The 16,753-nt window shown below is 38.3% G+C and overlaps 1 protein-coding gene across 1 annotated transcript in view; it reads right to left on the bottom strand.

The window, feature by feature from the left end:
* Positions 1–320: 320 nt before the first annotated feature.
* PDE6H (phosphodiesterase 6H) overlaps positions 321–16,753 on the bottom strand; it is a 101,190-nt gene continuing 84,757 nt past the window's right edge. The window contains exons 6-8 of the mRNA XM_058443573.1: positions 4,797–4,970; positions 3,722–3,762; positions 321–1,548 (exon numbers count right to left, since the gene is read on the bottom strand). Coding sequence (XP_058299556.1) covers positions 1,472–1,548; positions 3,722–3,762; positions 4,797–4,970 — 292 coding nt within the window. The 3' untranslated portion in view covers positions 321–1,471. The remainder of the gene's footprint in view (positions 1,549–3,721; positions 3,763–4,796; positions 4,971–16,753) is intronic.

The raw sequence follows: 16,753 nt of genomic DNA, 5'->3' as shown, positions 1-16,753 counted from the left end.
AGAAAGCAGGTGCCTGGGTGGAGGCAGGAGTTCCTGCTGAAGGAGGAAGCACACATTTCCACTGGGCCTCTGCGTGTCGTGGTTCCACTTCCGAATCGATACCTCAGTTTTTCTTTTGTACTTCTAATTTTCTGGCCAGAAGGTAACCTGATCATTCGTGCAAAATGGTTAACACAGGCCCTGTAGCAGCCACAAGTCTTTGAATGCTGCACTCCTCCAAGACCACAAAGTCACAGAATTTATCACTACCATGAACCTTAGATTGTCTGATTCAGGAAAACATGAAGGTACAAAGGGTGAGATCTTTGCCCACAATTTTATTGCAATTTACTGGTAGAGACAGGATTAGAACCTGAATCTCTTGCTTCTCTATCATCCTGTCTCTCTCTTCGGTTAATTTACTCCATTCCTTTACCACAGATTTCAAAACTGAAATGAAGAAATTCATACTGTTAGTTCCAAAGCATCCAAGTCACATAGAGGCAGCATTTGAGTTGCACTATTGCCTTGAAAGTATTGGGAAAAGATAAGTATGAGCACATTACATTGACACAACTTCAGGGGTGAGGCAAACCATCATTTTATTTAGAGGGTCAACTGCCCATACTTTGCATATGAATCTAAACCTTATAGCATATAAATCTTTTCAATTGACAGTTTAAAGGTTAGATTTACTACAGATGTACACAAAGCAGTCAATGTATGTAACTCCTGTGACTCCCATTTTAAGTCTTTGGACAAAATAATTTCACTGAAGGGATGCTGTGGAAGGAAACCTTCCTCAAACAGAGTACCAAAAAGAAGGCTCACATTGTCAGAATTCTGAGTTTAAATCTCAGTTCCTCACCAACTTAGAACTATACAACTTAGAGCTGCATGAGACTTCTGGAATAACCTAGTTCAATAAAATTTAGACCCAGAAAGTATGCAATTTACAAACTTACAGAATTCAAATCTTAATCCTATGCTGTTTTGTAAGCACTGCACTTATTTCCTGTATGACTGTGCCTTCTTTGTTTAACTGGTTGTCAGAACACAGCATCAGATATTTCCATGTAGCATTTAATATAACTTCACCAACATTCAAGGTAAGTATCTCCTTTATTAAATAAGAGGAGGTGGGGAGTGACATAAATGTTGTCTTGAAAGTCTACTATTAATCATAATGAATGCCTAGCAAAAATAGATTTAAAGGACTTACACATAAAGAAAACGTAGAGAAATATTGATGACTCCTAACTAGCTGGTAGGAAAAGGTGGTCAAGTTTGAAATGCATCCACTATTTTGAGCTGTACTGCAAGAGAGATTCTGACAGTAAGAGAACTCTTAGTAGTAACTGATAGGAAATGACCTTGAAAGTCAAAGAAACCACTTCCAATCAGCTGAATTTCAAGATTCCAGCAGATCAACAGGGCAAAAGCAACCAAAATTACAGCAGATGTCATTGAGAGTGGCAGAACTTCTGGCACTTCAAATAATCCCAAACTGAGCAAGCTCATGCAATTCCAGGTGGCTGAATGCCTCCCACGGACAAATCACTGTGATATCTGCAAGAGATGGAAGAAGAGCATGTAAGCTAACCTCACCCCAAAGACAGCCTCTTCACAGAAAGACACCCTCCAGGCAGAGACACTTCACTCCTCTCTCCTGCTCACTGTCCCCTGACTGGGAAGTTCCCTGGTGTGGCCCTGTGGCCCAGGAAGGATCAGACCAATTGCTTAATTGTTGCGCCAGGCATCTCTGTTGGTTTCATTCTGCTTCCTCTTTGCGGAGGTGATCCACAGCTTTTGACTGGGGGGTTCCCTGTGGGGTACAGCCCACTGATCATACAGAGTCTCCCCAAACCACAACCACTAAGGAGGAAGCAGAAGTGGAATTCTAGTCAGGCCCAGGGTTAAAATGAGAAAGAGGAGAACTTTGAGTCTCCCTCGTCTAGGTATCCACAGTCTTCCCTACCAATCTAGATTGGTTTCTTCTCTAACTGTTCTTCTATTCCTTTACATTTTGAATTGCCTATATCCAATGACATATTGAGAAATGATCACAAGGCATCTTTTAATCCAGCTTCTTGTTTTAGACAATAAGATATTATTATCCCTGAGTTACAAAGAAGCTTGCTGACACATGGAAAGATGAAATAATTAGCAAAAACCACATAGTTGTAGAGCTGAGACTAGAACCAGGTCAAAGACCTCAGACTTTCACTCCCTATAAACCTCTTTACATTATTCCAAATACACTGTCAGAGTCAAGCATATCTTCCAGATCCCAAAGCAAATTTGCTGGTATTGTATGCACCTTGCCAAAATACGGAAGCAGTTGATCTAAGAGAATAACAAATTTGCTTTATAACATGGCTGGAAAATTCATTCGAGACCCCAGGATTGGTATTTGCCTGCAGAAAGATACACTGAGGATTGCCTAGGAAGGACACTGATTACTACAAGTGATACTGTTTATCAAAGGTGTGTTGGATGAGTTGAAAATATGTCCACACAAAAGCCTGCACATAAATATTTAGGGGTATTTTATTCATTATTGGCAAAACTTGGAAGAAACCAAGCTATCTTTCAATAGGATAAAAAACTGTGTATATCCCTACAATGGAGTATTATTCTATGATTTTAAAAAATGAGCTATCAAGCCACATAAAAACATGGAGAAACCTTAAATGAATATTGTTAAATGAAAGAAGCTAGTCCAGAAAAGCCAAATACTGTATGATTCTAACTATATGACATTCTGGAAAAGGCAAAACTATAGAGACAGTAAGAAGATTAGTGGATGTCTGGGGTTTAGAGAGACAGAGAAGGATGACCAGGTGGAGCATAGGGCAGCGAAACTATTCTGTATAAAACTATATGTACTACAGTATGTACTATAATGGTGGGTACATGGTATTTATCAAAACCCTTAGAATTTTACAACACAAAGGATAAAAATTCTAACACAAGCTATGGATTTTAATTAGCATATTCCATCAATATTGGCTCATCAAATACAATCACACTAATACAAGATGTTAATAATAGAGGAAACTGTAAAAGTGGAGACAGGTGGTAGAGAGGACATATAGGAACTCTGTACTTTCTGCTGATTTTTCTGTAAATCTTAAACTCCTCTAAGAAATAAAGTCTATTAATTTAAAAAAATACAGTGATTGCATTCACTGTATGATACATAAAAATCTGGTAGCCAATTTTTAAAATTATATTGCAGGCATTCAGTATGTAAGATCCTCCTCTGGGTGCTAGAGGATGTGTAAAAAGAGGAAATTGGTAAGGAAGTGGTTTGCCTGGTAGAGTGGAGAGATCTCCAGACCTCACCCTTATTTCCAATAGTTCACTTGGTACAGACAAAAGACTGCCAATTCCTCTATGTCTCAGATTTCTCCCCTGAAAAATGAAGTTTGGTGAGATGAATTATGAAACTCTTTCTACCATAAAAGTCTGTAATTTATCACTGTATGCCCTCAAAAGTTGTTTGACAAAACAAGGTTTATGAAATTTTGGGCCTACCCTGATTTCTTTTAGGGCTTTTGTATCTGGGCACACATGTACTTATTTCGGAGGGTAAATTAAATCCCCACATTTCTATGTCTTCACAGATCTTCTGCCTTGGGTATTTCTCATAACTTTCAACTGCCCCTTGAGGCCTGAAGTATATAAAAAGGCAGAACTCCAAGTGCAAAGTTCTCACTTAAATCAGTGGATGGCTTACCTGTTCCTAGCCCCTCCATTCCTGGAATGTCATCTCCAAATCTATGGAAAAGAATAAAGGGGAAATTAGCTCAGATTAGAGCCAAAGAATTTTGGAGTCACTCACATGGAGAGTTTCTTGATTCAAGGGGAAAGAAGGAGAGGTTTAAGTGTTTGTATTTGAGAGACTCCTTTTGTTTGCACTGAACTGGAGCAAAGAAAATGTCACTCAGGCAGGTTTTGGTGTATCCCAGTGGAGAGATATTTCTCTCCTGTAGGAACTTAACCTAAAACAATTAAGAGTCAGAAAGAACTATCAGTGGGACAACTTAGTCAAGTTTCACTTTTTATAATAAAAATTGAAATGAGAAAGCAATACAAAAGGCATTAAAAATGATGAATTCATCCATTTGTTTATTTATTCAAAATCATTAACTAAGCATCTATTATATACCAGGCATTTTGTTAAGCACAGAGAGTTAAGAAGAAAACAGACAAATTTTCTGAGTGGTCTTAGCCTCAGAGAATAGATACAAATAAATAAATATAAGATAAGATAATGTAAGTTATGATAGCTGAATGTACAAAATGCAAACATGAAAGTAATGATAGTTTGTTAAAGAGAGTCAGGGGTAGCTTCAAAAAGAAATTAGCACGTGAGCTGTGGGTTGAAAAATGAGTAGGATTTTGCCAAGGAGAGGAAGAGGAAAATAAAGAACTGAGGATACAAAATTGGAAGACATAAATATAAGCTATATTTTCTGGAAATGGTCAGTGGTTCAGTGTTACAGATTAACGTAGAGGTTGTGTCATAAAGAGGAGTGGTCATCAAAAGCCTGCAAGGCAAAGTCAAAGTTTATTGTAAAAAGCCTCCATTTGCCATGTTAAATTCGGCCACAGACCTGGAAGTTGAGAAGGAAAGAATTCCAGCGATAAAGACACAATTCATCAAAGATGGAGTTACAGAGGAAAAGAGAGGATGGAGTGGAAATGTTTGTAAGTCTGTTTAATATTGTGAGCACTAATTTCCCAAAACAAAAGCAGTCATGTGGGAAAAAGAAAGTAATAGAAAGTTTTTCTTTTCATTTTGGTCTTACCCTTTCACACCTTTCTTTGGAGGTTTACTCTTGAATTGGCGAGTCTGCCTCTGCTTGAACTTGGGAGGGCCTTTGCGTGGGGTGGTAGGACCCTGATTTGAAGCTGGAGCAGCCAGAGTAGCATTGTCACTCATTTTAACGCCCCCGGGCAGCTGATGTTTCTCTTTCAGCCTCCTTAGACAGTGAAAGATAAAAAAAGAAGATCTTTCAAGTCATGGGGACCATTGGTTATTAGATCTTTATTTTAGATTGGAGAAGAAAAGTACTTCAATAAGAAAGCTCAGTATTTTGTGTTGACACAAAAGGGGAGAAGTTATCATCTTTAAAACAGATTTTTAACAAAACAGAGTATAAATCAATGCAGGCACTTAATGTAATGGAATGTTAACTTACCTTCTGCTATATTACTTATACAATCTATCAGTTATGTAAATGGACAACTGATAGATTTTAAAACTCAGAAATCTAGGTAGCTACGCTGTTCTCATAGATCTGCCACTGAAAAAAATTTTTAAATAAATAAATTAAATTAAAGCTTCACATTAGGTATAACAAATTAAAATTTAAAAATAAATAAATAAAATAGATTCGCCACAAGTGTTCTATGTGAATTTATTATGATTCTGTACTTCTCTGTGACTACCAGTTCTATCAGTTATAAAGAGAGGGAAATGGACTCAGTGATATCTATAGTCTTTTATAGCATCTGCAATTTCTTTAAGCTTTACATATTCTTCCATCCAGATGTAAAATAACCTGACTCAAAATGTTTATTGAGCATTTTTTATGGCCTCTGTTTTTTTATAGTCCTTCAAGTCCTTATAGTCTAAGATAGGATTATTTTGTTTAATCCTCACATGAACCAGAAACTTTTCTCTAGTTCTGGGAGATGACAACATAGTTGTCTGGACAGGAGGACCTCTGAAGCAGGAATACCAACACCCATGAATATATTCAACACATCTTAATACACACACACATAGAGAAGTTAATGAAGGATAATTAAGTAATAAGTTTGTGCTTCAAGTCTACATCGAGACATAAGGTTCTTCAGCCTCCATTTTTCACTAATCTTCAATGCTTTCTTCTATCCACACCATGGACCTATCCAATATGGTGTTCTCAGACTTTAATTTGGCTACAGAAACGCACATTGCCATTCTTCAAATACAAATCAAAGAAAATTATTGAAAAAGATAAATGTAAAGAATGCGTCATTGTGGATGACATTATCTTCTTTCTTCTTTTCTTTCATAAGAGTTAACAAAACTTGCTCTTGGAAGGAAGATCCTGAAAAGCCCCCAAAGAACTCCAAATTGCTTTCGCCTCTTACCCTGAGCCAATCTCTTCTGTAAAATCTAGTGTGTGGGGGCTTTGTCTCCATAAGATTCCTTATTTCACCCATTACAGATTTATGCTAATATTCTTTTTTTTTTTTTTTTTAAGAGAGACAAGTTCTTGCTCCGTCAGCCAGGCTGTAGTGCAGTAGTGCAATTGCAACCATAGCTCACTATAGCCTCAAACTCCTGGGCTCAAGTGATCCTTCCACCTCAGCCTCCCAAAGTGCTGGGTTTACAGGCATGACCCATCACACCAGCCTATGCTAATACTGTTAACTGCAAACCTCCCTGACAGTCTTTGGCTCATGCTAACAATGACTCTCTTTACTGGCTACACTGCATATCCCTCAAACCTCATATTCTATAACTTCCAGTTCATACTGTTTTCTTATTTCTTTCAAAATTGAGTTGCAATTATTATCCTCGCCTCCAAGATTTAAATTCTGATTATTACTAAATCATTATCCTTGCCAGTACCAGGGATGGTGAGATTGGCCAGGACCCTGGGCCACCTGCTCATGCTGTGATTTCTTCCTTTATCCCCTACTGGACTAGCTTCATGAGGCTGCCCTTCCAGTCTCAGAACCTACAACAGTGCATGGTGTATGGTAATTACACCCTATATATTGTATTTGTCAAATGAGTTAATAAATTAATTTAGAAATTGAACAGGCTGGGTGCAGTGGCTCAAACCTGTAATCCCAGCACTTTGGGAGGCTGAAGCTGGCGGATCACGAGGTCAGGAGATCAAGACCATCCTGGCTAAGACGGTGGAAACCCCGTGTCTACTAAAAATACAAAAAATTAGCCGCGCGTGGTGGCAGGCGCCTGTAGTCCCAGCTACTTGGGAGGCTGAGGCAGGAGAATGGTGTGAACCCGGGAGGCAGAGCTTGCAGTGAGCCGAGATGGCGCCACTGCACTCTAGCCTGGGTGACAGGGCAAGACCCTGTCTCAAAAAAAAAAGAAAAGAAAAGAAAAAAAGAAAAAGAAAAAAACAAGAAATTGAACAAATACCGTAAACCTTAGGTCATGAGATCCTGACCCTTTGACTTCTCCATCAGAGCACAGAGAAGTCATTAGCTTTCAGGCTTTAGGAAATGCACTGCCAGTTCCTCTGCTCACTAAATTCGGTTCCTGTTCTGTGGGCCCTCTCTACCCCTGGTGGGCAGGCAAACTTTGTGCCTGTCCCAAGTGTGGTTTGGACCCTGGAAATCGCTGGTGAGCAGCCAAGATCTGCGCTGTGCTCAGAGTGGACCACCAGTAACTGACACATCCCAGCCCTGCCAGAGTCACAGAGGGCAGCTAGAGAATTGCTCTCAGATCAAGGTTTTTGAACTGCCCAGGATTTTCAAGGTAGAAGAAATAAAAAAGTTTCTTTTCTCTCATCTAAAGAATCTATTACGGTTAGAAATGCCAGATTAAGCGAAAAAAAAAAAAATACAAGACACCCAGTTCAATTTGAATTTCAAACAAATAATTTTTTTTAGTAAAGTATATCTCAGCTGTTTCATGGTACATATTTATACTTTAAAAAGTCATTTTTTTTCTGGAATTCAAATTTAACTGGCATCCTTCGTTTTTATCTGGCAGCCCTAATAAGATCCAATTATGTTGGATCCAGAGTTCTATAATGTAAGGGCCTAAAGTGACCCTCATGGGTCAAATTGCCCTTTGATGGTAACATGGTAGAGAGTACTTTTTAGAATCAAATTGGAATAGTTTTATGTTTCTACTCCACAGAACTGACTACGTGACTTAGGATAAGTTTTGTAATCCTCTGTGGGTCTTATTCCATCCATAATATGAATCAATGCCTTCCTTTTAGGGTTATGGGGAAATTTTAGGAAGACAATATAAGTAGAGTGGTACAAAGTGTTCAAAAAGAGCAAATATATGCTAGACCTACTGAGAGAAAAGAAAGCCATGTAAACAAATCTGTGGTTATGACACTTGTTCACCTGGACTCTGCACCTCCTTCCTCTGGGCCAACTGCTGAAGAGCCCTTGCCATACACCAGAGGGGCAATTGTCATCCACCCTTGCTGGGTAATCCTCTGCTTCCTTCAAACACCCCAACTGTTGACTTATTTGTGGTCTTAAAATTCTGTCTTAAGAAGCTTTCCTTGAATTCCTTTGACACCCATCAGCAACCCCGAAGAATTTCAAAATCACACGTGACATCCATATTCCCCAATGATACATCCCCTTTTTTCTTGAAAGTTTCTTCTGCATGTTTACATAATTTTGAAGTTACACCTCTAGGCTTAGAAAGTGTTCATGTCTGAGTTTGAGGCATTACATGAAAGAAGCCTCCTCAGAAAGAGTTACATAACAGTTGCCAGGTTAATCCCTTGATCCTAATGGTGCTCAGGATTTGCACTAGGTAACCGGAACAGTCGACTAATCCCTATGCAGTTTCTGTCATAGATTTACCCTCCAATTCTCTCTGCAAAACCTTTAGGAAGGGTAGAACACCTCTGACCTTTTCCTGCATTGGAAGCCAGTCCTGTTGCCCATAAACATCACCAAAGGCTAACCTCATCCTGACCACACTTTTCTAGAAATTCCAAGGGCATCTGGAGCTGAGTAACCCTAAATGTATTATCAGACTTGATTTTAGCTGAAAGAAGTTTCACATTTTTTTCCTCCAAAAGCATTAAGCAATTTATTCTTTTGTGAGGCAGAACATTTTCCTGTTTTTAAAGCAATGTTAGCCCTTCCCCTTTTGAAGATTACAAACTGTTTTTCTGCAGAAATAAGTGGATGCCACAAAGTAATATTTCAAGGTATACTTTTGTAGGGGACTGGGACTAGGGTCAATTTAACAAAGTTAAAGATTTGTATAAAGCAAAAAATCATCTTCTGTTGCTTTATACAGCAAAGCCCAGCTGTATATAGTGACAGGGGATGATCTTCTGAAAAGCAGTTTTAGGAGGTTCCTGAGACAGCCTCTCTGATGCTGCTGTTATCACCTTACACTTCCAACTCTCTTTTTCTCAGCAACGATATAGACAGATAGACCAGTCCATTGTTGGTGGACAAAGAAAGAGGCTGGAAAGAGCTGGGAAGGGAAGTACTGCTGGGGTTGAGCCCATAAATATCACCCAGGGTCCTGCTGAGGCAGAGAAAATCAATAATTTGAAAAGCAAAGCAAGACCCAAACCAAAGCCATAAAAAAAAATTACCAAAAATCCAGCCAGCACCCTGCTTCAGAATGGAACAAACAAACACTTTGACTCAGGGCTCAGCCACCTGCACTGCCCTGCGGTCATTCTCATGCTCACTCTCAGCTCCCCTTCTCCTTTTCCTCACACTCACACCAGCCTACCAGTGCCTGGGCCAAGTTTGCAAGCACATCCTGGGAGTAAAGAACTGTTTTCTCTGTGGTTATTTAGTGCCACAGATTCCTCCTTCTTCAGAAAACTGTTTACTATGAAGCTGCAAACAGGGAGGTCACTATTGGGCTCCTTCTAAATGAATTCAGTAATCAAGTTTTGCAGTGACCTTGTAATCATCAAGTTTCACTTATCTGCTTGTCCCATGGCATAACAAGAAGGTCTACATGTATCTCCTTCATATTCTTTCCCATTTTCATCTCCAGCCACAGCCCAGGCCCAAAGGTCCAACATGTTGTCTTCTGCAAATTTTCTTTTAGAACCTGACCAACCCCCCAAAGCCCTTCGATTATCCTGCTCAAATTCACCAGAAGTTCAGAAGTACTCACGGAGCTGAATGTTGTTCCTATCAGCTGCCCAGCTGCCTTCTTTGTAAAAGACAAAAGGATCTTTGCATCCTGATTTATCTCCCTGTAATACCCTTATGCTGCTTAATCTCACCGTCATAAGCTCAGAACAGCAACCCAGGTGCAAAGAAGTTAGGAGAACATGGGTTGAGGCTGGGACAGGCTTAGGAGTTTTCCAATAATAGAGACCCTTTCAAAACTGACTTGGGTTCATTCCAGTCAATAATAAAATAGGTATTGTATTCACAAAAACACAAAAAGTGTTGACATCTAAGGGTAAATTTCAGTTTGTGATTCAATATCTTCTGTCTTTTTTTTATTCTCACCTTTAGTTTTCGCTACCCCCATTTCTTCCCTTTCCCTGACAAACACACACCTATGTTCACAATCACACACACACACATATACACAGTGACATCATTCTTATGGGGCTCTAGATAACTGGAGAGAAGAGAGGGAGCCACAGTGCCTCCTGCTATATAGGGACATTGAACATGCGGGCAGTGACATTGGGAAACACACAGTATCTCTCCCTTACTGGTATTGTGTGTATTTCCTCAGAGAAATGGAATCTCAGAGTCAAAACTGATATCAAATTCAGTGATATCTGACACAGAAAGGGCCCAAATGACAGCTAGGAATTGTTAACTGAGGACACTTATTTGAGAATCGATTGCCGGATCTTCCGTACCTAAATGTTTCAGGGTGTAGGGTCTAGGGTACGATCCAATTTACTGAGACTCCTTGACTCAGTCTTCTTATTATATTGATCCACTAGTATTAATTATTAATAGATTAATACTTTTTCTATTTTAAATCGATCTCAACCCATATGCTAGTTATCAGTAAGCTCTTTTGATAAATTTATCATAGAAAGATTAAGTGACCTATTCAAGGCTGCAAATAAAATTAATAGTGGAGCCAGGAACTGGGCCCAAATCTGGAAGTACCTTGCATATTCAATTGTCTTTGTGCTATACTACATCAAAGCAGACATGGACCAACATGTCTGTTTGCTGGTCACTTCCATGCCTTGCCAGTGAATTTCAGTGTTCCTTCCCCAGTTGTTACCTATTAGAGAATTACACTCCATAACATCATAGAGAAAGAAGGTCAATTTATCCTTTCTAGACAGGGAGAGGTTCTTAACCTGCAGCCCTAAGCAGATTACATGAGCAACTAAACAGCTCTAGAGTCGTTCATACGCTCTCCCCTGGTCTTTACCAAAATTCCTCTGAGTTATGAAAGCAACAAATACCTTGCAAAGCCAGGAAAGTGTTTGGTCTCTGGATGGGTCCTTCTGCTCCCTCCTCTGTATCTCCATTACCATTCACATCTTCCTTTACTGTTACATACCAGACACGTGAATGTTTAGATGCTTATCTGTCAAACTTTTACATATTCTCCATTTTCTTGATGAAAGAATACAAATTTTAAGGACAGTGGAAAGCGCCAAAAGCTGAGTGAATGTTCTAAAATGTTGTTACTCAAAGTGCAGCAGCAGCACCACCATCTGTGCACTTGTTAAAAATGCAGCATTTCAGCCCTGCTCCATGCTTACCGAATCAGAATCCGCATTTTAACAAGGTCCAAGATGATGTGTTTGCATATTAATGCTTGAAAAGTACTGTTCTAGACCCATATGCAGGTTTGGGTTTACCACTTATCTGCTATATGGAAAAACTGTCACCTCTCTGAGTCTCAGTTTCCTCATATGTAAAATGAATGATTTAGAATGTCAGGGTTCTCAACTTTTTTTCATCCCAGTACACTTGAGAAAGATAATCTTGTGATTCTCAATGTTGAATATGGGGATGGTTGTGCCATATGTCTTCTTCCTCCAAAGAAAATCCAGGAGAGAGAAGAGTGACAGGTTAGGGGTGTGGAGAAAGTCTAGGTGTATAGTTTGAAAAATTTCTCCTAAAGCCACCCTAATATGGTTCTCAGGGGTTTAGAATTAGAAAATTCTTAAATTACTCTATGGTCTTAAAAATCTATGTTCTTTCTTGTTTTGGACCCAGTAAAGTAGACACATTTCCTCTCATGCCTCTTGCTAAGTATAGCTAAAAACCCTGGATATTATATATGACAGAAACATGGAATATTTCAAAATATTTGAGAGAAGGAAAACCAAAGAGAGGCTTTAGATGCAAGGAACAATATGGCAGTAAGTTTCCTGAATTTTCTCTTTGTTTTGTATATCCTGATGTTGATGCAGGAAAAGACAGTAACCCAAAAACACCAAGAGGAGTGAAAAAACAAAAAACCTCCCCAAAAGCCTGTTTTCTGTAGACAAGTGACCAAGAGAGTAGCAAACTAGCAAGAATGAAAACATTTAAACAAAAACCACCCTACTCCAGTCAAATACCATGGAAAAAAAACGTGACATGACTCAGCAAAGGCTGAGTGGAGAGCCAAGGCTTTCATCTTGATTCAGCTACAACGGGGTGACTTTCTTTCTCCCACCCTAGCTGGGTAGCATCAGAGAAAGCCACATTGGGATCTTGGACTTTCACCTCCAACCAGTCATAACGAGGCCACCTTCTTCTCCCTACCAGAGCAGTATCAAAGAAGCCCAAGTGGGAAATTTCACCTCCATTCAGAAATAACACAGCATGTAAAAAAGCATGAAATAAAGATTTTAGAACTGAAAAATAGAATAACCAACATAAAAAACTCAATGGATAGGCTCAAAAACAGAATGGAGAATAAAGAAGAAAGAATCAGTGAACTTGAAGAAAGAACAATAGAAATCACCCAATCTGAACAAAAGACAGAAAATAAACCCACCTCCCACAAAAAAATGAATAGAACCTCACAGATCTGTGAGACTAAAGGACCTAATATTTATGTCATCAGCATCTCAGAAGGAAAGGAGAAAAGAGGTGAAGCTTAAAAAGTACTTGAAGAAATAATGGCTAAAAATTTTCCAAATGTAGTGCAGGGCATAATTGTATAACACCAAGGAGGTGGAAAACCCAGGTGGGATAAACTCAAAGAAATCTACACCAAAATACACCATGGCTAAACTTCAGAAAACTAAAGACAAAGAAAAAAATTAGAAAGCAGTGAAAGAGAAGCAACAACTTATCTGTAAGAAAAATAACCCAACTGACAGTAGATTTCCCATATGGCACATTTTTCATGTCCTGAGAAAAAGAACTGTCAACCCTGACTTCTATGTCATGTGAATTTATCCTTCTTCGGAATAAGGGGAAATAATGACATCCTCAGACAAAGGAAGACTAAGAGAATCTATAATCAGAAGACCTACTCTAAAAGGATGACTAAGGAAAATTTTTGAAACAAAAAATAAATGATAAAAGAATGAATTTTAGACTATCTGAAAAGAAAAATGGAAGATAAGAAACTCAACCACCTTCAGCAAGGCTTGGTGGAGAACGAAACATTGTTCAAGGCACTATGAGGTTCTAAGGGTCTGGTCATCATCTTGGATCAGGGATTCATCCACTGTTCCCTGTTTCAAGTGGCTGCTCTTCCTGTCTCTACTTCTCTGACTCCTACTGACTCTCAGGGGATTGGTGTAGGCTGGGCAAGCAACAGTCAATACACATTGCCTCTGTTGGATGGAGCAGTTTTACCAGATACCTTCATAGTTCATTGCCTAGTCTAGTGATGGCTGATTTCTGGTCAGTTTATCTCTCATCTTATCAACCAGGTAATCGGGCTATATGGCTATAAGTAAAATGACCAATCTCAAAGGAATTCCTCCAAAATAACTTTGGTGTATTGAACACTCTAAGCTTTCACAGAAACAAGAAATAAAGCTAATGGGAACCTCACTATTGACACATTCAATAACATAAATAAATCACAGAAACATTTTGCTAAATGAAAAAATCCACAGTCAAAAGGCAGTATACTGTTTGACTTCATTTGTGACATTCTGGCAAGGCAAAACTATAGGGTTGGAGAATAGATCACTGGTTGCTAGGGACTGTGATTGAGTGGAGAAGTTGACTCCAAAGAGAAAATTCGAGAAATTTTATGAGCGGTGGTGGAATTATTTGGAATCCTGATCATAGTGGTAGACATACAACTGGATGCATTTGTCAAAACCCATATGTCCATCACAAGGAGTAAGCTCTATTGTATGCAAATTTTATGACTAAATATAATAAGATGATTTTCTTAAATCTGTATTCCATAGCTCTATAACTTTTGGTTCTTGATCCCTTCTGACAGATGGAAAAGTATTATTAATTATATATTGGAAAGTAGAGTGCAGGTACTAAGTAATTAGAAAGTAATTAAAAATTTAGCTGTCCTTTAGCTGCTTACGCAAGTGCTAATCTCTAATCTTTCTTTAGTGCTTCTTAAAATACCAGTGAGTGGGAAGACACATTTGGAATCTCCTAGACTGAACTTTCCACTCTGACTAATGCATAGTGGACTCCAGAGGTGAACACACTAAACGTGAAAAAGGAATGTACAAGCCTGGCCCCTCTTTCCCTAAATACCCTACCGTTTGATTCTCCAGAACAACATTAATCTTGGAAAAAAACTTATGAATTAAAAACACAATATTCTTTTCCAGAAAACAGATAAGAGGAAACACTTCCCAACTCATTTCATGAGGCCTATTTTATCCTGACACCAAAACCAGACAAAGAAAATTAAAAAGGAAATTACAGACCAGTATCTCTCATAAATTTAGATGCAAAAATTCTTAACAAAATATTATCAAATTAAATACAGCAATGTATAAAAAGAACAATACACTAGGGTCAAGTGGGATTTATTCCAGCTTGCAAAGCTTATTAAATATTCAAAAATTAATCAACATAATCCATTATATTAACAAGCTAAAGAAGAAAATCATATGATCATATCAATTGATGAAAATATGATTCATAAAATCCAAAACCCAATAATGATAAAAACTCTCAGCAAACTAGGAATAGAACTAGGAATTCTATGAGAATAAGATTCTCATAAAGAAGCTATGAAAACCTACAGATCAATGAAACAGAATAGAAAACTCAGATATAGACCTACACAAATATGCCCGATTAATTTTTGACAAAAGAGACAAAAGCAATGCAATAGGAGAGGGATGGTCTGTTCAACAAATGGTGCTGGAAAGCATGGACATTTTGTCTATGGGTATCCATAAACCGAGAGGAGAAGGAGAAAGAGAAGGAGGAGAAGGAAGAGGAGAAGAGGAAGAATCTTAAGCCTCACACATTATGCACCCCAAACACCTCACACCTAGTACAGAAATTAACTCAAATGAATCACAGACTAAAATATAACATGTAACACTATGAAACTTTAATTTAAAAATACGAGAGAAAATCTCCACGCCCTTGGACTAAGTGAAAAGTTCTTACACTTGCCAGTGAAAACACAATCCATAACAGTAAAAATGGACAAATTTGACCTCATTAAAATTAAAAATATTTGCTCTGTGAGAAACTCTGATGGGAGAATTGAAAGACAAATTACAAATTGGAAGACAGTGTTTGAAAACCCTATACCCAACAAGGGATTTGTACCTCAAAAATGTAAAGAACTCTCAAAACTCAAGATTAAAAAGGCAACCAACTCAATTAGAAAATGAACACAAAACACGTGTAAACATTTCACTGACGAGGATATGTAGATTACAAGCACACAAAAAGATATTCACCGTAATCATCCATTAGGGAAATGCAAATTAAAACCACAATGAGAAATCACCACACACCTATGATAATGATTAAAAAAAACACAGTGTAACACTAAATTATTGCACAGATATAGGAGAAGCTGGATCACTTGTGCATTGTGAGTGGGAGTGTAAAATGGGACAGCCGCTATGGAAAACCATTTGGCCAGTTTTCCTAAAAATAAACACGGATTTACCATGCAACCTAGCAATTGCACTTTTGGGTGTTTGTCCAGTGAGGTGAAAACTTGTGTCCACAAGTGTTTATAGCGGCATTATTCATACTAGCCCCAAACTGGAAACTATCCAAATTTCCTATAATGAGTGAATAGTTACACAAACTGTGGTACTTTTATACCATGAAAATACTGCTCAGCCGTAAAAAGAAGTGAAGTTATTGATACCTACAACAACTGGTATGAACCTCAAGGAAATTATGCTAAAGGAAAAAAGCCAATTACAAATGTACGTATGATTCCATTTACATAATATTCTTTTTAAAAATTTTTATTTTGAGTTCAGGAGTACGTGGGTGCAGGTTTGTTACGCAGGTAGAGGGGGGTTTGTTGTACACATTATTTCATCACCCAGGTATAAAGCCTAATATCCATGAGTAATTTTTCCTGTTCTGCTCTCTCTTCCTACCCTCCATTCTCCAATAGGCCTCAGTGCATGTTGTTTCCCTCTGTGCGTTCATGTGTTCTCATAATTTAGCTCCCACTTATAAGTGAAAATATACAGTATTTGGTTTTCTGTTTCTGCATTAGTTTGCTAAGGATAAGGGCCTCCAGCTCCATCTATGTCCCTGCAAAGGACGTGATATCCTTTTTTAAGGCTTTTTTATGTTCTTTTTTATGGCTTCATAGTATTCCATGGTGTATATGTACCACATTTTGTTTATCTAGTCTATCATCCATTTATTTAATATTTTTAAAATTAAAAAAATTATAGAGAGGGTGAACAATTTAGTGGTCACCATGGATTAGGGATGGGTGTGAGGAGGTTGGTGTGGCTACAGAAGGGTAGAACAAGTAAGCCTCACAGTGATGGCCGAGTTCTGTATCTTCGTCGTGGTGGTAGTTAGAAGAAGCTTCACATGCAATAAAATTGCATAGAACTACACACACACACACACACACACACACACGAGTGCATATATAACTGGAGAAATAGGAGCAGGCTCTGAATTGTATCAGTGTCAGTTT

Source organism: Hylobates moloch, unplaced genomic scaffold (genome assembly GCF_009828535.3).
Source record: "Hylobates moloch isolate HMO894 unplaced genomic scaffold, HMol_V3 SCAFFOLD_8, whole genome shotgun sequence".
NCBI classification, from domain to species: Eukaryota; Metazoa; Chordata; class Mammalia; order Primates; family Hylobatidae; genus Hylobates; species Hylobates moloch.
Note: the sequence above shows the minus strand (reverse complement) of the source record. Positions and strands in the feature narration are given on the sequence as shown.